Here is a 17,970-nt window from a genome sequence, read left to right on the forward strand (position 1 = left end):
AAATTTGCTATATTTTTGCATAAATATGTTCTTTCATGTATGTTCAAGAAATACTTGCACCTGCAGCGGACTGCCAATACAGTTTTGGTGCTATTATGCTTACCAATCTTACTCAAAAACGAGTTGTAAGGAATGTTAGTTTATAAACTAAGATTGTATAATAAGTTTGGTGCTCGAAAAAGGCACATGTTGAGGGTCAAAAGCATATTAAGTGGGCCAAATGGAATCAAAAGTTATTTGGTAGTCACAAAATATATGCTATATGAATTGATAATCGTGTCCGGTAAATAAGTTGCCCGATAAGTGTGTCCATGAATGCTAAAGTCCGGCCACTCTTTTATCACATTTTCTTCTACTCTCTTTAACGCGTTTAAATATGGACAAGAAAAGTAAGTTTGTGTTGGAAAGCTTCGCTTGAATAACAACGGCATATCCTAGATTCTCAAGTTGAAAGACCTGTTGTCTTTTTTGATATTTCTATCGGGGATGTGCCTGTTGGCAGAATGAAGATGGAGTTGTTCTCTGATATTTGTCCCAGAACAGCTGAAAACTTTAGGTAATAAGAAAGATAGAAAACACACATAAAACTAATACATTGTGTAGACAATTATGTACAGGAGAACACAAGTAAGCAATAAAATGCATATCACAAAACAACTAAACCCATTGTACAGGAGAAATGGTCAACCTCAAGGCTACAAGAACAGTTTATTTCATAGGTAAATATGATATGTCTTTTATGCAAGAAAAGACTAATTTGGATCAACAGAGTCATTAAAGATTTCATGGTTCAAGGAGGTGATTTTTTGAAAGGTGATGGTACTGGATCCATGAGTATCTTTGGAGACAAATTTGCAGATGAAAACTTTATTGAAAAGCACAGTGGAGCTGGTTTGTTATCCATGGTAGGTATAACATGGTACTTATGCATGACTTAACATGAGTAGGCTAATTCTGGTCCAAACACCAATGGTTGCCAATTCTTTATTACCTGTGATGCTTGTGACTTTTTAGATGGTAAACATGTTGTGTTTGGTCGTCTTGTTGATGGTTTATTGACATTGCGTAAAATTGAAAATGTCTCTACGGGTCCAAACAACCGCCCCAAGTTGCCCGTTAAAATCACTGGTAAGATACACAACACAAGTTGGCTGGTTAGTATGTATACTAAGCTACTTTTATTAACAGAATGTGGTCAAATGTAATCATGTATCAAATAAATTTTATTATTGCATTCCTGGAGGATGTTGTCCATTTTGCTGCTGTTGTTGTTGCTGTTGCTGTTGCTGTTGTTGCCGAGCTAAAAAAATTCTTTGCTGTAAATCTCGAACAGCATTAGGCTGCAAGTTGCTCAAGTTAGCAAGGTTAGCCATATTAATATTATTCATATTTAACAAATTATTTGCGTTTAAAGCATTCATGACAGCAGGATTATTGCCTCCCAAATTGATATTAGATAGCAGCAAACTATTTGCATTTAACCCTGCAAACAATACAAATTAAAAAAAAAGTAAACTAAGCAAAATGACTTACCATTCATTGTCTGTTGTGGTTGCTGTCCTTGATTTTGTGGCTGTTGTTGTGGTTGTTGCTGATTAGATGGGTTATTAGCCATGTTCATCAGTTGCTGTTGTCTTAGTGCATTCTGTAAATGCTGTACATTTGTATTGTTGGTAGCATTTAACAAGACCATATTAGCTGTGTTTTGTAAGTTAGCCAACATGGCAGGATTGATGTTTGTATTGGTCGAGACAGGCGCATTAGGTCCTGTAGGTGGTATATTGTTTTGTGCTTGTTGTGGCATAGAAGTAGGAAGCATAGGCGTTCCATTATTCGCATTCAAATCAGGCAAAGGGACTCGCGTAAACACAATACCAATCAGTTTACCGGTTGTATGGGTCAAGACAACACCGTGAGGTTCTGTACCTTGACTTGCACCTAAATTGAACACAACAGTTGCAATCTTTATGATGCATAATTAGTCAATTTCTCTTTTCATTTAACAGCTTACATATTTCTTTTGTTCGAGATTGCGGACAAGTAAAGCAAAATTAGTCTGGTCTTGTTGACTGCTTGTGCTTAAAGGTCTGAATTGACAGAAAGGTAGTTTGTTATCTATTGCCTGTCTTTGCAAAAATTGTGCTCTTGCCAAAGGTGATCGTCCAGCAATCTGAATACGTGAAGGCCATATATCAGGTTGGCTATGTATGTTGTCATTAAATGGAACTATCTCTCTTTTTGACTACTTACTATTCATCCAAGCTCACATTGATGCCTTTTAATGTGATAGCAAATGCGCCACAGTGACAACTGAATTCTTGCAATTGTCCCTCGGGTGTCTTAATATGCCATACAATTTGGCCAGTCCAGATAGGGTGTGCAGGCATACCACCTGGTTGCTGTTGCTCTGGAATAGGTTGCGTTTGTTGCTGCTGAGAAGCATGTTGTTGAGCAGTTTGTTGTTCCGTAGTTTGCTGGGACTGTTGTTGTGGCTGTTGTTGTGGCTGCTGTGGTTGAGGTGGTTGTGGCTGTTGCTGTGGCTGTTGCTGTGGTTGTTGCTGTGGTTGTTGCTGTGGTTGTTGCTGTGGTTGTTGCTGCTGCTGTGGCTGCTGCTGTGGTTGTTGTTGTTGTTGTTGTTGTTGTTGTTGTTGTTGTTGTTGTTGTTGTTGTTGTTGTTGTTGTTGTTGTTGTTGTTGTTGTTGTTGTTGTTGTTGTTGCAGTAATTGTGCTTGTAAATCGTTTATATTAGCAGGAGGTCTTATGCCACCTTGTTGCTGAGGGCTTTGTTGTTGTTGTTGCTGCTGCTGCTGTTGTTGCTGTTGTTGTGCTCTTTGAGCAAGTTGTGCAGCAATCAACATGCGTTGTTGCGGTGTTAAATTAGCGGGTATATTACTTAGATTTAGCGGCTGTTGTTGCAATGGATTCTGCATCAAGTTGTTATTAGCATTATTGATCTCGGGCCGCACTTGCAATCCTCCAGGATTAGCAACAGTAGCTGCAAATGGCATAGGGGAAGACGCGTTAGGTGTAGCCGTGGCAGGCTGTTGATTTCCATTACTTGCACGTCTTAACTGATCACCTAATTTCAATAAGGCAGCTTGAATGGACTGCAACTGGGTCTGTTGTTGAGGTGTCATATTGGCACCTTGTGCAATTAGGTTATTACGCTGTTGTAAAAGATATTGTTGGAACTGCAATGGGTTCTGTTGCATGGTTCTTGCCATAGCTTGTGATATTTGAGGTGGCCTTGCCTGTGGTTGTTGTGGTTGTTGTGGTTGTTGTTGTAATTGTTGCATCTGTTGCAGTTGAATTTGCTGCAATTGCTGCTGTAATGGTATTTGAGGAGAAGGTTGTTGTTGAGGTTGAGGAGGAATGGGTTGAGGCTGTTGTTGTTGCATTTGTACCTGCTGAGGTACTCCCATTTGAGGTTGCTGTTGAACTGTTTGTGTTACAGGCGATGATTTTGCAGGAGGTGTGCTTATGACAAGTTGATCAACAACAACAGGAGCTTCTGTAGGCACTGAAGAAGTATTCGTCTCTGCTTCTGCTTGTTCTTCCTTTTTGACATGTTTCTTAACAAGATTGTTTGATTCAACAAAACTCTTGCCATCAAATGAAGGTTTAGGTAAACTGATTTGTCCAGGTACATTTTCTCTTTTTCGCTTTTTACTATTTTCACTAGTAGTTGATTGAGGTGATCCCACAATGACTTGTCGTGTATTGTTTTTGTTGGTTTCTATAGATGAATAAGTCATAGTTTGCTTTGTCTGATCTTTACCTGTAGCAGGCTGTGGCGGTGGTGCTACTACAACAGGTAATTTGAAGCCTGCGAGCATCACTAAATGCGTAGGGAGTATTGTCTTTGTTACTGTATTTAATTCAGTCTTTTGATCGTTTACTTGTGTTACAATCTCTTCTAAATCTTTGCAATTGCCTTGAGGTGCAATCAATGACAATTTGATATTGGACTATGCATGAATTAAGGCCTATTTTGTAACTGCTTGTATGTTACCTTCTTCATTTCATTTGCAATGTCATTCAAAACAAGGCCATCGTATTTTTCTACTAAATTGCATCGAGCACCAATCTTGTAAGGCAAACTGTTTGACACCAAAATACAATGTTGAACAGCCTCTCTTCCTTCTAATTCGTCTCTATATTCATCAAATAACTAAGATAGAATATGAATACAGAGCAATGAATATATATTGTTACCTCTAATGCTGCCACCATGCCTTCTTCTACTGCATTGTTGATAATGCCTCCATTTTCACATACTATACTTGAGAATACATCTTGAAACAAGATTGGATCTGAAGTAAAATATTTTCGATCGACAGTGGCAACCGATAATGGCTCATAATCACCAAAGACCACAAGTCCATATTTAAGCACAGGCTATCAAGATAAATTTGTTTAGTTTGGATGGCTAACAAAGCACACGGACCTTACAGTAATTTTAGTTTTTGTTTGCCCGTCTTCGCCTTCTAATACACTTGGTGAACGTAACTGTCTATAAAGAATTCAGTAAAAAGAGAAAAAAAGGCCCCATGTCTATCGCTATGTTTCTTACTTGAGGATAGGCTCAACATAGGCTTCACACAGTGTCTTGAAGTGAGGTTTCATACGAGCTGTTCCATCAACCACAAAAATAACTGCAACTTCTTTTCTTTGATGGTGTGAAATCTGTACCTGTGGCGATTGGTGCTGCACAGGTGTAGGAGAAGCATGCGAACCCGGTGTCGTAACATTGTTACCGGCGGGTGCTGTAGGTGTCGACATGATGTATGTTTAACGCGTATGCGCGAAAAGAGAATAATTGAAAGAAAAAAATAAGATATATGAGCACTGTGACGTGTTTATTAATGAAGTCTGCTGGCTAAAAGAGCAGGATTCTCTATGAAACTTTTCCATGTATTACTGAATTGAGCAATCGTGGCACCATCTACAATACGATGATCAGCAGACCAACTGATAGGCAATGTTTGCACAGCTAATATCCTATCTGTCTTTTCATCTAAGCGAGGTAATCTTCGAGCAGAGCCTAAAGCCACAATGGCCAATTCATTGCTGACGATGATTGGATTTGCATAAGTACCGCCTATGGAACCAATATTCGAGAGTGTGATCGTACCACCCTTTAAATCCTCAAGAGAAATGGCTCCCTTTTTAGCCAATTGTGTGAGACGATGGATTTCAATGGCTATTTCAAAAATTGTCTTTTGTTCGACACACTTGACGTTGGGCACAATCAGTCCGTGCGGCGTATCCATGGCAACACCAATATTATGCTCATGGCGATATCTAATCTTGTCTTCTAATAACTGGGAATTCATAATGGGATAAAGAGAAAGAGCTAAAGACAAAGATTTGATAAAAATGGGCAAGTAAGATATCTTTTTGAAAGGATAAAGATGAGGATGATTAGCAATATGCTTATTGAGTGCTTCACGATATTCTGTGGTGGCATTTAACTCAATCTCATCCTTGTAGCCCAACTGAGGAATAGAGAGTGATTGTGTCATTGTCTTGAACATAATTTTTTGAATAGGATTCAAAGGCACAGAAGTACCATGAATGATTTCTTGCTTGATATCTTGTTTCTTCTCGGCTGCCTTAGAGTCAGACCTTGTTTGTGATGACGATAGATGCATACCTTTCTGGAGTGTGTGTTGGTGAACATGTCTCAACACATCTGTTTTTAGTACAATACCACCTTTGCCTGACCCAACTAAATCACTGATCTTGATACCATATTCACTCAACAATCGACGTACAGAGGGTAATTCCCAACTCTTTTTATAGTCTGAATTGATACGAGGAGTTGGTGTGACAGGACTTGTTTCTTTCTTTTCTTCAACTTCGTCCGTGTCAATATCCACCAAGGGGTGTCCTACTTTTGCAGTATCATGCTTTCCATAGTGCAATTTGACGATGCTACCAGCATATCGTGAGGATATTTCTACAGAGGCTTTGTCAGACTGAACTTCACAAATCTTGTCAAATTCAGCGACTTTTGTGCCTGGCTCAACAAACCATTGAACAACCTCACATTCTGTAATGCCTTCACCAATATCAGCCAGTAAAAAGGGTCGGATCATACCCAAACGACATGCGTGATGAAACGACCGAGTTATACGATGCTAAACCATACATGTTACATCTCTTTTTTTAACAGCATTTTCTTTACCTTGACAAGTGAGCGAGAAAGCATGATAAAAAAGAAGATAAAAAAAGAAGACAAGAAAAGAAGATAAGAAAAAAGAGAGGTACCGTGGAAAAGTTTAGTTAAAATAAGGGCAATAAAGTAACATATGCGTGGGAAAATGGTTGTTTATTACTTTCTTGATTTTTGTCTATTATAGGTAAATACACAATATCAACTGTTTAGCGTGTTTCTTACCTTGTTACTTTATCTTGTTCTAATACTTTTTTGATAAGTTCATCAATCTCTGTCACTTTAATAATAGCAATTTGAGAGCATCTCAGCACTTGATCCATCTCTAAAGGTATACCACCTGCTTTTGATAATGCACAGATTTCCTTATGAATATTCATTGTGATTGTCATATCGCCTTCTTTTGCTTGTCCTTCTAAATAGTTTGGATCGACAACCAATAATTCACTACAGCATGTAAGTCTATATACGCTGATATAAACAAACTTACCCTTTGTCGAAAAACGCAAAGCTGACACAGATTGGTATGTGATGAATACTTAAAGGTACAGGGTTTCTTTGATCCACAGGGTGCTACATGCTGTTGAATAGTTTGATTCATGCAGTGCATTCACTTACAATAGTCACATCTTCTCCAGAAACAGTAACATCAGGCCTTCTGAAATGTAACAATGCCGTAATGGCTGCAATAGAAGCACAATCAATTAGATTGCCATCATGGTCAAGGAATAAAAGATCAATGCGAATCTGCCAGACTTTTTCTCCAGCAACAATACAAAGACCTTCTGTGTCAATGGCTCTACTTCTTCGCAATGCTTTTTCTACAACTCGACTGATCAATATTTCTTCTTCGGAACGCCTAATAAAAAGGGATTAGAGATGAGGCTGTATTATGTATCTATTTACGATCCAGGTTCGAAAAAGGGTGCAGCCATGGGTGAAATTTCGGTATTAAACAAAAGTTGGCCTTCTGTGGGTTTATCTGCATAAGGGCGAACAACTTCAGCAGATACATTACAAGCTACTCGAGTTCTGCCTAGTTGTACCTCAACGTAACCATAGTCAGATCCTAAAGTGATCTCAATAGAACGCATATCATATACTTCGCGCCCGTCAACGCGTCTTCCTTGGTGAAGAGCTTCCAATAAGAAAGCTGTTTCGTTCACACTAGGAGGAAGTTCTTTGACCATGATAATAAATGCAGGAAGAGAGGGGAAAAAATGAAAAAAACGCAATTCTATGCGTTTATGAAACAAGTCACTAGAAGGTCACAATCCTTTACTCTTTTTCATTCATTCTTTTTTTTTTTTTTTTTTTTTACTCAACATGTCAAGCACAAAACAATCCTCAGACTTATTAAACGTAAGCGGAAAAGACAAGAAAATAGGTATGGAGTAGCATATCATTTTTCATATATTGATGACACAATTGTAGAGAATTTGATTCGTCCCGAGACAAAAGAGAAAAAGAGCATAAATGATATTCCTTCACTTTTAGCAGCCAGCTCAGCAAACAAAACAGTACCCAGTGCTCCAAGTGATAGTAAGCTCGGGGTAGTGATAGATTATAATTCCTAAACCAGTATTTTAGTTCTGTCTCGAGTTCAAGCATTTTTACCTCAATTAAAACAAGCCAATGAACAATTGAAGGCGGCTGATCCATCAAAATTAGACATTGAAAACGTAAATGAAGAAGGACAGTATATTGAAATGGTAATAAGACAATCATATATCAGCAATCTAACTGGACTAGAATCTCGGTCTTGGTGTATTTGAAGAGAAACATGATAGTGACGATGAGAGTGATAGTGAAGATATTATTGTTCCAAAAATTAAAGAAATCTAAGTCTGACTTTATTTAATTTCCTGACTGCCATTGTCGTGGGAAATTAAACCCTTTTTCTATTATGTTGGCACGAAAAATAAATAGGTTTTTTTTCTCTACTATTACTCAAAAAATGTCTGTATCAACACTTAGTGAAGCTCAAAGAAAAGACCTTCTTACTCCTCTGCTCTCTTCTGGCTGGAGTATGGCTGAGAACAGAGACGCCATTATCAAGAAATACGCGTTCCAGGATTTTAATGAAGCTTTTGGATTCATGACTCGAGTGGCATTAAAGGCAGATAAAATGGATCACCATCCCGAATGGTTTAATGTAAGTCCTATTTCGTCTGGCAAATACAATAACTCCCTACATAGGTCTATAATCGTGTGGAAGTGACATTGTCTACTCATGACTGTCAAGGTTTATCTACCAGAGACATTGAGCTTGCTGGCTTTTGTGATAAAAGTGCCAAACAATAACAATAAAAAAATATACGGAGCTTTAAAAATGCATTTTAAAAAGAGAGTGAACAGACTGGGGGTTGTGTGGTCTTTTTATCTTTTTCTTTCTTTATTATGAAGTGGTTAACAAACTGTATTAATAGCCTTTATTCTTCTTCATGTACAAGTGAATTAGCAAGTACAACATTACCACCTATGAACATACAAGAACTATCGCCTGTCGTACCAATTGATTGTAAAGGATGCACGAAACCATGCGCACACCCGCCATTACCACCCAACTTGGGCATTGATCAATCAAAACCTTTACATAACACAATACCACCTTATGCTATTCATATCCTTATCATGACAGGCAAATCTAACTGGCCTGCTCATATTGAAGATGAAGGATTGGCACACGCATTTATTAGGGCCATAAGAAAGCGAAAAGGCACAGATCAACGACCCTTTGAGAACAGATATCATCCTGCTTTTGCTGCAGATGATAGTCAGCGTGTGATTGTGACCAATTGTTCTTTGCCTAGTGTGCATTCCACACGAGGCACAGACATTCTTTTGTTGCCTGATAACATTATCATTTCAAACATAACACCCAAAAGAGTCGATACACTGTTAGATTATATCTTTGGAAAGCCTTGTTATCATGCATTTTCAACGTATTCATTTCCTTATTCAAGCTTGATCTTGGTATGTGGTCATGGTAATAAAGATCGACGCTGTGGAACAATTGGTCCTATTTTACTTGAAAGTCTTGAACAAGCATCACATCAAGCAGGCGAAGAGTCAACTAAAGTTGCTCTTGTGAGCCATTTGGGTGGTATGCTGTAAAGAATGAGAGGAGAATCACCTTCTTTATATCATTAACCATTCTTTTTTTTGTGACTAGGTCATGCGTTTGCAGGAAACTTGGTTGTCTATACTTATCATGGACGCCGAGCTATTTGGTACGGTAGAGTGACACCATGTTACTGCAAAGATATTGTAGAGAATACGCTGGATGATAACAAAGTAATCGAGGACCTTGTTCGGGGCATATTTGAAGTTAAATCAAAACCAAAAATATGCCAAGCGACCCTTGAATGGTGAAAGAAAGAGCGTCTATATACCATGTTCAGTAATAAACACACCTTTGTCTTTGACAGCCTTAAATTCAGGCACAATGCGTTATTGATGATACGAAAAAAGTTCTCGAACGTTTTACCGGTCACGTGCTCCTGTGTCAGTCGTTTTTATTTATATACATCTATTCAGGTCAATAAACTTTTATTTCCTTTTCTCATCCCCCCCTCCCCACTTACCGCAAAACTGTCGAATACAACAAGAGAGAACTACGGACCAGGAGGAGTATTTTCTATTCCCAAATTAAAGTCTTTGAGTAGTGCAAAAAACTGCTTTGAATGCGGTGCACCTTTCAACTTGTTCAAGCAAAAATATCACTGTCGAAACTGCGGTAAGTAGCAAGCATTGGCGTTAATTCAACAAAAACTAAGACTGCTTTATAGGAAGTATTGTTTGTTCCAACTGTTCTGATCATAGAAACACACTAAAAAAATTTGGCTATGAAAAGTGGGTCATTTGTAGCAATTATACACAAATACTGACAAATACATAGTCCTGTACGATGCTGTGATACCTGCGAGAAATTAATCAAAATGCAGAATATGAACTCGAGTGAATTGTCTCAATTAAGCCTGAAAGAATTGAAAGAGTATATTTCTGCCTATAATTTAAACGCAAAAAATGCTATTGAGAAAAATGATTTGGTTCGCATCATTTTCAATACGAAACCTATCTCCAATGAAAACGAGTGCTATTTTCGAAGAAATCGATCTGGACGCAGTCAGCAACAGAATCAACAAGGAAGTGGGTTTTCATTCTCAAATATGGTGCAGGATTTATTTAGTCCTAGTGATGAATGGCGAAAAGAACAAGAAGAGAGAAGGTTACAGCAACAAAGACTTGAGCAAGAACAAAGGAGACAAAGAGAAGAAGAACAAAGACGAAACTACAACATGCAACGACAACAAGAAATAATAGAGCGACGAAGAGAGATACAGCGAGAACAAGAAAGAGAATTAGAGAGAGAACGAGAATTGGAAAAAGAGCGACGAAAAGAACTGCAAAAGAAACAACAAAAAGATGAGAAGCTGTTGTCCTTACAAGATATGATAAAAGCCAATATTGATCCAGCTTCTTTATCAGTAAAGACACTCAAAACAATACTTAAATCAAATTTCGTTGAACAATCACATGTCATTGAAAAATCAGAACTAGTCAAGTTAGTCGTGCGACTAGCAAATCAATACAAGGCAGAGAATAATAGCGATGCAGGGCATAATGATGAAGAAAATTTATGTCGAATATGTTGTGATGCTCAACAAAACTGTGTATTTTTAGACTGTGGACATATGGTTACTTGTATGGACTGCGCCAAAAAGGTAAAAGAGAGAGAAAAAAAAGAGAAAAAGAAAGAGAAAGAGAAAGAGAGATACTGACACTTCCTTTTTTATATCTTTTTAGCTGCTAGAATCAAGAAATGAATGCCCAATTTGCCGCGAGCCTATCCTTAAGCTAGTTCATGTCTTTCGTTCCTAATATTCCAGAATTATTCCCCCTCCCCTTCTTATACTTACCTTGTACAATAAAGTCTGCATATATATATATATATATATCTTTGGAAATCAAGCCATTGGTAAGGTTAAATGCTTTATGGATCATCTTTGCAAAAAGATAAATGTTAAATAAAACCTTACTAATAAAAAAAAAGGGAAAGTTTGCCTCGTTTCGCAATACTCTTCGTTTTGCTTATTGTTACCGTAAATTCTTTCTTCTTCTTTGCATAATTCTAAGACTTGAAATTTGATTTTAACTTTGTAAACCTTCTTTTACTTTACCAAGATTTTGCAAAAAAAAAAAAAGAAAAAAAAAGGTTAATGCTAGTCAGTACCACAGAAAGGTGTTGTGCTACGATTTGGGTGCCTGCCAACTTTTTTTTTTCGAATGCAGATGAGCATATCAAGCAGCAGCATATATGTATAATGACCTTATCATCATCAGCAAGCAACTTGCATCTAAAAAAGAAGTAGAAGCTGGTTTTATAGACTCGATCTACAAGTTAGAACTATACCATATAGTCAATTAAGAACAGGTATACAGTTAAGAACGAACCACATAATTAGAAACAGTTTTCCATCTACTCTTTACAAGTCGAAAATCTCTGATTGTGAAATAGTTGCACAAACAGGTTTTGTGCTATCCTTCCACAGATTCGAAAGACAGTTGAGTGATCCCAATAAGGCATTATGTAGCATATATAGTAATTTATCAAGCTTATGCATCCATGTGATTACTTATCTGTTTCTTCTTACTATCAATAGAGCTTTTATAGGAAAGAATCGCCAAATCTGATTTGATTTAATAGGATTTTTTGCTTTACCAGGAAATGTACCAAAATTCAAGAAATCGCTATTTAGAGCAACTATTGTTGTACAGTTCTTTTATTCTCATTTACCAAATCATAGATCAATGTTTGTTTTACAATATTGTGTGCACACTAAAGGTGAGACATGTATAGTTACAAAGAGTGAATAAACAGTAGTATGGAAACTATTCAAACAAAGGATTATTTGTGCCTATCTAAGGCTATGCTCACTTCTTTTTGAAAGGTATCCAAACGAAAAAGTTTATTTTTACCTGATTTGCACAAAAAAGAAGGTGGTACATTCTTCTCACAGGTGTAGAATAAGAGGGTACTTTTGTCATTTTAAGACAATCATACTACAATGATTAAAATCATATCAATGCCTATCATCTGATTTGTTGTCGTCTATTGGTGACTAAGTGTTACATAGTTAATCATATATAAACAACAAGAATTTCAAAAGCGGATTCGACATTGTTTCTTTCTATTCCCTTTTGATTGTATATTGATTATATATTCAAAATCCCGAGAAATGGAATCTAAAGCTAGCATCCATTCCTCTCATTCCTCTCATGAGGTTGGAAAGGAATATCACGAAACTACATTTGAAGAAAAGAAAGCAGCTTCTTATTATAATGATGAAGAACTCGATGGAGTCAAAACTGCATATATCGATGAAGACTCCCCTATTGAAGAAGTCAGAGCTGTAGTACCCAAGTAAGTTCTTTTGTCAAAAAAAGGCACACATCTAATCTCATCTTTTAGTACCGATGATCCTACTTTACCAGTCTACACTTTCCGTATGTGGTCTCTTGGTATTGCATTCAGTTGTTTGTTGTCTTTTGTCAACCAATTCTTCTGGTACAGACGTAATGCCATGACCCTGTCTCCTCTTGTTGTCCAATTGATTTCATTCCCTATTGGTAAATTCATGGAAAAAGTCATTCCTAAATCTCGATTCTTCAACCCTGGTCCTTTCAACATGAAGGAGCACGTCTTGATTACTGCCATGGCCAATTGTTGTTACAGTACTGCTTATGCTGTTGATATTATTACCATTCAGAACCTTTGGTACAACCAAGATATGGGTTGGGGTGGTGGTATCCTTCTTATTTGGACCACTCAACTTATTGGTTTCGGTATGGCTGGTGTCCTTCGTCCCTTCCTTGTCTATCCCTCTTCCATGGTCTGGCCTTCTAACTTGGCTAACATCTCTCTCTTCCGTTCTTTCCATCTTCCCGATAGTGAATGGACTGGTATCTCTCGTTTCAGATACTTCCTTTACTGTTTCGGTGGTATGTTTGTCTATTACTGGCTTCCCGGTTACTTCTTCCAAGTCTTGACCTTCTTCTCTTGGGCTTGCTGGATCAAGCCTTCTAACCACGTTCTCTCTCAATTGACTGGTGGTTACAGTGGACTTGGTATGCTTGCTATCTCCTTTGACTGGTCTACCATCGTTTCTTTCCTTGGTAGTCCTTTGGTTGTCCCTTGGTGGGCTACTGCTAACATTGCTGTTGGTGCTGCCTTGGTCAGTTGGGTTATTGTGCCTGCTCTTTATTACTCCAACACATGGAATGCTCAAAAGTTCCCTATCCTTACTTCTACTCTCTTCACCAAGGATGGAGATCGTTGGAACAACTCTATTGTCTTGAACCCCGATAAGACCTTGAACGAAGAAGCATATGCTGAATACGGTCCCTTATACATGGCCAGTTTCTTTGCCTTCACTTACGGTATCATGTTTGCTGGTGTCACCAGTATTCTTACCCATACTTTCCTATACCACGGCAAAGATATTGTTGCTCAATTCAGAAAGTCTCGTAGTGAAGATGAAGATATTCATCGTAAATTGATGCGCGCTTACCCTGAAGTTCCTACTTGGTGGTACATTTTGATCTTCTTCTGCTCCTTTGGTGTCTCCTTTGGCGTAATTTATGGCTGGCCCGAAATCAAGTTGCCTTGGTGGGGTCTGATCTTGGCTATTGCTATCCCTGTCATCTTCACGTTGCCTATCGGTATTATTCAGGCCGTTACAAATCAACAGCCCGGTCTCAATATTATTACAGAACTTGTGATTGGTTATGCTTTGCCTGGTCATCCTATTGCCAACGTTACCTTCAAGACTTATGGCTATATTTCCATGGCTCAATGTCTTACCTTTGTCAGTGACTTAAAGTTGGGCCACTATACCAAGGTGCCTCCTAAAGCTATGTTCTGGGTCCAAACACTTGGCACCATGATTGCTGGGGTTATTAACTTGGCTACCGCTAGATGGCTCATGTCTTCTGTTCCCAATATCTGTACTGATGAAGCTTACCCTTTCACTTGTCCTAGTGCTCACACCTTTTACTCTGCTTCCATCATTTGGGGTACCATTGGTCCTGGTAAAATGTTTGGTGGTAACTCGCCTTATGCTGTCATGAACTGGTTCTTCTTGATCGGTTTCCTTATTCCTATTCCCTTCTATTTCTTGGCCAAGAAGTTCCCCAACTCTCCCTTCAAGTATGTTCATATTCCTCTCATCTTCAACGCTACCGGTATGATGCCTCCTGCTGTAAGTATATTTGTTATTTTTTTTTTTTAGTATTGATTTACTCACATTTTGTCAGGTTCCCATCAACTTCTCGATGTGGTGCGCTCTTGGTTTCGTTTCCATGTTCTGGTTGCGTAAATACCGTCGTAACTGGTGGATCAAATACAACTATCTTACTTCTGCTGCCTTTGACTCTGGTTGTGCCATTGCTGCTCTTATTATTTGGGGTGGTAAGTCCATCTAAACATAGTAATATTGTATAACTAATGACCATGTATAGTTGTTCAAGGTTCTGGATACACACCAGACTGGTGGGGTAATGGTGGTTCTGATTCATTCGACCATTGTCCTCTTTCAGAAGCTCCCTATGCATCTTAGTTTAAACATCTTTAATAATTTACTATTCAATTTAATACAAAAAAAAACCAAAAGCAAATTTGCTTTTGTGTAGCATCAAAATCAGTCTTTAATAAATAATAATACTAAAACATCTTATTTGATACTTCTTTACACAGTACTAAGGATCCAGCTGGTTGCATGAATGCGTTTCTAATGCTCTACAGGCTGCTTCTTCAAGTAAAGATTGACACCCCGAAGAACGTCACAATTCCACTTCGGCTTTTTTGCAATGTCGCGTAGAAACTTTTTTTTCTTTCTTTCTTTCGATAGATACCTTACAGAAAATAATGGACCGCAGACGTGTGAACGGACCAGAGACAAGTGTTCCTCCTATTTATAAAAAAGAAGAACAAACCAAACCTGTTTTGAATGCAGAGAAAAAAAGACTAGATAATAGAGCTGTTGAGGATCTTCGACCTATTTGTAAGATTGCTTGATCGTATTATTCTTTTGTTGACACCTGTATAGTCTTGAAAACAGGCCTTATTACACAAGCGAATGGTTCTGCATACATTGAAGTTGGAAATACAAAAGTAACATGTGCTGTGTAAGTCAGAGATTATGAAAAAGTAAGACTTACCTTCTTATAGATATGGTCCAAGACAGTTAAAGAAAGCCGAATTTTCGAATTTGTGTAAATTGTATTGTGATTTTAGATTTTCAACATTTTCTTGTACGAAGCGAAGAGGGCAAATAAAGGTAAATAATGATCATGTCAGCATATACGTTGCTTATAGGCTTTCTAGGATGCCGAGGAAAAAGAATTCTCACAAATCCTTGTTGAATCACTCACACCAGCTGTCAGAGTCGAATTACTGCCTAAATCAGCCATTGATATCTACGTGACTGTATTAGAAAATGACGGAACCAGCTCATGTCTTGCTGCTGCTATCATTGCTTCCAGCGTTGCATTGGCTGACGCAGGTATTGAAATGTTGGATCAAGTCACAGCTTGTTCTACTGTTTTGACTAAAGATCAAGGCATCTTGATGGACGGTACAGACTATGAAGAGACTCATAAAGAAGGATCGCTCGTGTTGTCTTATATGCCTTCACTGAACGAAGTCACACATATCTTACAAACAGGTCGATCAGACAGTGCCATCAGTTCTAAAGCTATTGAACAATGTATTGACGGTTGCTCTAAAATCTACAGTGTGATGTCAAATTCTTTATTACAATCCTTAGAAAAACCAAAGACTGCTGTCTAAATAAAAATAGTTTAAAGTTGCAAAGTGTCTCTCCAGTTGGCTGTATCCACATGCTTGATTTCTCTATGTCTCCAAGCTTCGATACGAAGAAAAGCTGTCAAGGTGATTTGACAGACATCACCATGGGCTACCAAAATCACAGTCTTTCCTTCCATTTGGCTTTCGATCTTGTCTACAATGAAACGAGTAACTCTGTCACAGACACTGCTGGGTGACTCGACTCCATATTGACTGTTTTCGCCATGATCAGGCTCTGCCTTATCATCAACCCAAGCATCTTCATAAAGCTTATCGCTCTGCATGTCTAATTTACCATACCAACGCTCCCTTAATTCCATTTCGCGAATGGGAGCAGCTACTTTTCCTTGAAGAACAGTGTCATTCAGTACACCCTGAATAATTTCAGCAGTTTCAACAGTTCTCTTAAAGGGAGAGCAAAACATAACGACAGGAGTCTCGTCGTCAGAAGGGGCTTCTTGAGAAGGAAACAAATGCTTCGAGAGAAGAGTAGCAGACTATAGACGAATGATATCTTGAGCAACTGACATTGCCATCTTCCAACTTACCTCTTTCACTTGAACTTTGCCCTTTTCGTGCAAACCATAACCCGTATTTAATGGACCGCCAGTAGGTGGAATAGCAATATCAGGATTGGAGCAAATCAAACCATCATTATTGGCCAAAGAAAAGCCGTGTCTTTGAATAATATAATGGTTTTTAAGCTTTTCAGGCAAATGGTTATAAGCAGGTTGAGACATACTTTTTAGATGAAGAAAAGAAAAAGACACTAAATCTTGTATAGTTTTATTTTTTTAAATGTCAGAAATGAAAAAGTGAGGAGTTCAAATAGGGCTGACCTTATCAAATTTATTGATTCAATCATTAAGATGGCTGGATGTAAATGGGAATAGTTGTATTAACACCCGTATTTGTATTTTGATAAGTAACAGCATAATTGCCGGTAGGAAGAGAAGAAGGGATGATGTAATTGAGAGAGTGTTCATAATAAGTTTTAGGGCCAGCATGGATAGGAGTGGCGTTGGGCGAATCAAGAAAGACATCGGCATTTGCAAAAAGAATTGTTTCAGGGTAATTACAGTCCGTACCTCTAAGATACATGTTTAATGCAACATCTATAAGCGTAAGTTAGAAGCAATTATGTCAATAAGACTTACTGAGTGGCTCAACAATCGTCTTGTAAGTAAAAGGCAAAGTCTTTCCTTGATTATAAACACCACCACTAATTGGAGAAGAAATTCTTACTTGGCCATCCGTCATTGTTACTTCTGCAGCAGAAACAGCAGAGAAAAGAGCAGTAATAACAAGAGTAATAGAGAACTTCATTTTTTGATTTGAATAAGGATGAGAAGAGTAGAATTTCATCTTCTTTTTTATAGAAAGTGGATTTTATTATTCTCTTTATTTTATTTTCTTTTATGCATGTAAATATAGAAACTGCGTGTTTCTTTAATTTCATTACTTTTTGATTGTTTTCGTCATGTGTAATTGTTTATTCAACAGCAATATAAAGTTTCATGCGAAAAAAAAGCATTGAATCACAGCATTCGCAGCAAAAAAAAAAAAAAAAAAAAAAAAAAAAAAAAAAAAAAAAAATACATGAATGAACAAAACAACACATTTTTTAAACCAAGCAATAGTCTTCTGTATTGATTCAATTTCGAGAAAGTTACTTCCCTAAGGTCCTTGGAGCGATAAAATACTCGCGGGCCTTTGTCTTATAAGCGGAAAACCATTTTTATTCCGTCAGTTGACATCATTTCATTCAGACATAAGCACTCGCTTATAGAGTATATGTGGAGCATAAAATAATCCTAAATACATTCTTCATTATCAATTGATAGATAGACTCGGATTCTCTCTGTGGATTCATAAAGGGTGTTTCAAAATGCAAATGGCTAGACCAATCGGTAGCCATGAC

At 37.8% G+C, this 17,970-nt stretch overlaps 13 protein-coding genes across 13 annotated transcripts; 7 read left to right on the forward strand and 6 right to left on the reverse strand.

The window, feature by feature from the left end:
• Nucleotides 1–341: 341 nt before the first annotated feature.
• On the forward strand, nucleotides 342–1,343 carry B0P05DRAFT_545913 (peptidyl-prolyl cis-trans isomerase H). Its single transcript, XM_051578702.1, has 7 exons — nucleotides 342–389; nucleotides 439–556; nucleotides 604–627; nucleotides 675–719; nucleotides 770–905; nucleotides 948–1,128; nucleotides 1,189–1,343. The coding sequence occupies exons 1-7, from the start codon at nucleotides 377–379 to the stop codon at nucleotides 1,203–1,205; spliced, it is 534 nt and encodes a 177-aa protein (XP_051433849.1). The 5' UTR covers nucleotides 342–376; the 3' UTR covers nucleotides 1,206–1,343.
• On the reverse strand, nucleotides 1,083–4,942 carry B0P05DRAFT_139456 (mediator complex subunit 25 von Willebrand factor type A-domain-containing protein). The gene is made up of 9 exons (XM_051573051.1): nucleotides 4,574–4,942; nucleotides 4,453–4,513; nucleotides 4,216–4,398; nucleotides 4,013–4,171; nucleotides 3,779–3,968; nucleotides 2,251–3,736; nucleotides 2,012–2,201; nucleotides 1,534–1,963; nucleotides 1,083–1,483 (listed from the first exon to the last, which is right to left on the reverse strand). Exons 1-9 carry the CDS (start codon nucleotides 4,780–4,782, stop codon nucleotides 1,227–1,229), a joined length of 3,165 nt encoding a protein of 1,054 aa, XP_051433850.1. The 5' UTR covers nucleotides 4,783–4,942; the 3' UTR covers nucleotides 1,083–1,226.
• B0P05DRAFT_545918 (2-oxoacid dehydrogenases acyltransferase-domain-containing protein) lies at nucleotides 4,836–6,270 on the reverse strand. The gene is made up of 3 exons (XM_051578703.1): nucleotides 6,191–6,270; nucleotides 5,657–6,143; nucleotides 4,836–5,611 (listed from the first exon to the last, which is right to left on the reverse strand). The coding sequence occupies exons 1-3, from the start codon at nucleotides 6,212–6,214 to the stop codon at nucleotides 4,863–4,865; spliced, it is 1,260 nt and encodes a 419-aa protein (XP_051433851.1). The 5' UTR covers nucleotides 6,215–6,270; the 3' UTR covers nucleotides 4,836–4,862.
• B0P05DRAFT_545921 (ribosomal protein S5 domain 2-type protein) lies at nucleotides 6,271–7,460 on the reverse strand. The gene is made up of 5 exons (XM_051578704.1): nucleotides 7,085–7,460; nucleotides 6,797–7,037; nucleotides 6,669–6,751; nucleotides 6,404–6,625; nucleotides 6,271–6,356 (listed from the first exon to the last, which is right to left on the reverse strand). Exons 1-5 carry the CDS (start codon nucleotides 7,366–7,368, stop codon nucleotides 6,338–6,340), a joined length of 849 nt encoding a protein of 282 aa, XP_051433852.1. The 5' UTR covers nucleotides 7,369–7,460; the 3' UTR covers nucleotides 6,271–6,337.
• Nucleotides 7,461–7,500: 40 nt separating this feature from the next.
• On the forward strand, nucleotides 7,501–8,121 carry B0P05DRAFT_545925 (uncharacterized protein). Its single transcript, XM_051578705.1, has 4 exons — nucleotides 7,501–7,565; nucleotides 7,613–7,720; nucleotides 7,769–7,890; nucleotides 7,931–8,121. The coding sequence occupies exons 1-4, from the start codon at nucleotides 7,505–7,507 to the stop codon at nucleotides 8,021–8,023; spliced, it is 384 nt and encodes a 127-aa protein (XP_051433853.1). The 5' UTR covers nucleotides 7,501–7,504; the 3' UTR covers nucleotides 8,024–8,121.
• B0P05DRAFT_545927 (transcriptional coactivator/pterin dehydratase) lies at nucleotides 8,122–8,515 on the forward strand. The gene is made up of 2 exons (XM_051578706.1): nucleotides 8,122–8,333; nucleotides 8,378–8,515. Exons 1-2 carry the CDS (start codon nucleotides 8,136–8,138, stop codon nucleotides 8,480–8,482), a joined length of 303 nt encoding a protein of 100 aa, XP_051433854.1. The 5' UTR covers nucleotides 8,122–8,135; the 3' UTR covers nucleotides 8,483–8,515.
• Nucleotides 8,516–8,578: 63 nt separating this feature from the next.
• On the forward strand, nucleotides 8,579–9,553 carry B0P05DRAFT_472184 (Sucrase/ferredoxin-like-domain-containing protein; the record flags this gene model as incomplete). Its single annotated transcript, XM_051574659.1, has 2 exons — nucleotides 8,579–9,284; nucleotides 9,354–9,553. The coding sequence occupies 2 exons, from the start codon at nucleotides 8,579–8,581 to the stop codon at nucleotides 9,551–9,553; spliced, it is 906 nt and encodes a 301-aa protein (XP_051433855.1).
• Nucleotides 9,256–11,362, forward strand: B0P05DRAFT_139570 (uncharacterized protein). Its single transcript, XM_051573052.1, has 5 exons — nucleotides 9,256–9,291; nucleotides 9,354–9,917; nucleotides 9,970–10,033; nucleotides 10,080–10,905; nucleotides 10,988–11,362. The coding sequence occupies exons 2-5, from the start codon at nucleotides 9,575–9,577 to the stop codon at nucleotides 11,060–11,062; spliced, it is 1,308 nt and encodes a 435-aa protein (XP_051433856.1). The 5' UTR covers nucleotides 9,256–9,291; nucleotides 9,354–9,574; the 3' UTR covers nucleotides 11,063–11,362.
• Nucleotides 11,363–12,359: 997 nt separating this feature from the next.
• Nucleotides 12,360–14,916, forward strand: B0P05DRAFT_545935 (OPT family small oligopeptide transporter). The gene is made up of 4 exons (XM_051578707.1): nucleotides 12,360–12,605; nucleotides 12,654–14,442; nucleotides 14,498–14,651; nucleotides 14,702–14,916. The coding sequence occupies exons 1-4, from the start codon at nucleotides 12,421–12,423 to the stop codon at nucleotides 14,797–14,799; spliced, it is 2,226 nt and encodes a 741-aa protein (XP_051433857.1). The 5' UTR covers nucleotides 12,360–12,420; the 3' UTR covers nucleotides 14,800–14,916.
• Nucleotides 14,917–14,933: 17 nt separating this feature from the next.
• Nucleotides 14,934–16,037, forward strand: B0P05DRAFT_139613 (ribosomal protein S5 domain 2-type protein). Its single transcript, XM_051573053.1, has 4 exons — nucleotides 14,934–15,243; nucleotides 15,289–15,367; nucleotides 15,411–15,519; nucleotides 15,567–16,037. Exons 1-4 carry the CDS (start codon nucleotides 15,108–15,110, stop codon nucleotides 16,029–16,031), a joined length of 789 nt encoding a protein of 262 aa, XP_051433858.1. The 5' UTR covers nucleotides 14,934–15,107; the 3' UTR covers nucleotides 16,032–16,037.
• B0P05DRAFT_139614 (histidine phosphatase superfamily) lies at nucleotides 16,038–16,839 on the reverse strand. The gene has a single exon (XM_051573054.1). The coding sequence runs from the start codon at nucleotides 16,472–16,474 to the stop codon at nucleotides 16,043–16,045; it is 432 nt and encodes a 143-aa protein (XP_051433859.1). The 5' UTR covers nucleotides 16,475–16,839; the 3' UTR covers nucleotides 16,038–16,042.
• B0P05DRAFT_472222 (uncharacterized protein) lies at nucleotides 16,547–16,789 on the reverse strand (the record flags this gene model as incomplete). The annotated part of the gene is made up of 1 exon (XM_051574663.1): nucleotides 16,547–16,789. One exon carries the CDS (start codon nucleotides 16,787–16,789, stop codon nucleotides 16,547–16,549), a length of 243 nt encoding a protein of 80 aa, XP_051433860.1.
• Nucleotides 16,808–17,603, reverse strand: B0P05DRAFT_545943 (uncharacterized protein). Its single transcript, XM_051578708.1, has 2 exons — nucleotides 17,207–17,603; nucleotides 16,808–17,164 (listed from the first exon to the last, which is right to left on the reverse strand). The coding sequence occupies exons 1-2, from the start codon at nucleotides 17,412–17,414 to the stop codon at nucleotides 16,914–16,916; spliced, it is 459 nt and encodes a 152-aa protein (XP_051433861.1). The 5' UTR covers nucleotides 17,415–17,603; the 3' UTR covers nucleotides 16,808–16,913.
• Between the last annotated feature and the right edge of the window lie 367 nt (nucleotides 17,604–17,970).

Source organism: Gilbertella persicaria (genome assembly GCF_025201335.1).
Source record: "Gilbertella persicaria strain CBS 190.32 chromosome Unknown B0P05scaffold_25, whole genome shotgun sequence".
NCBI classification, from domain to species: domain Eukaryota; kingdom Fungi; phylum Mucoromycota; class Mucoromycetes; order Mucorales; family Choanephoraceae; genus Gilbertella; species Gilbertella persicaria.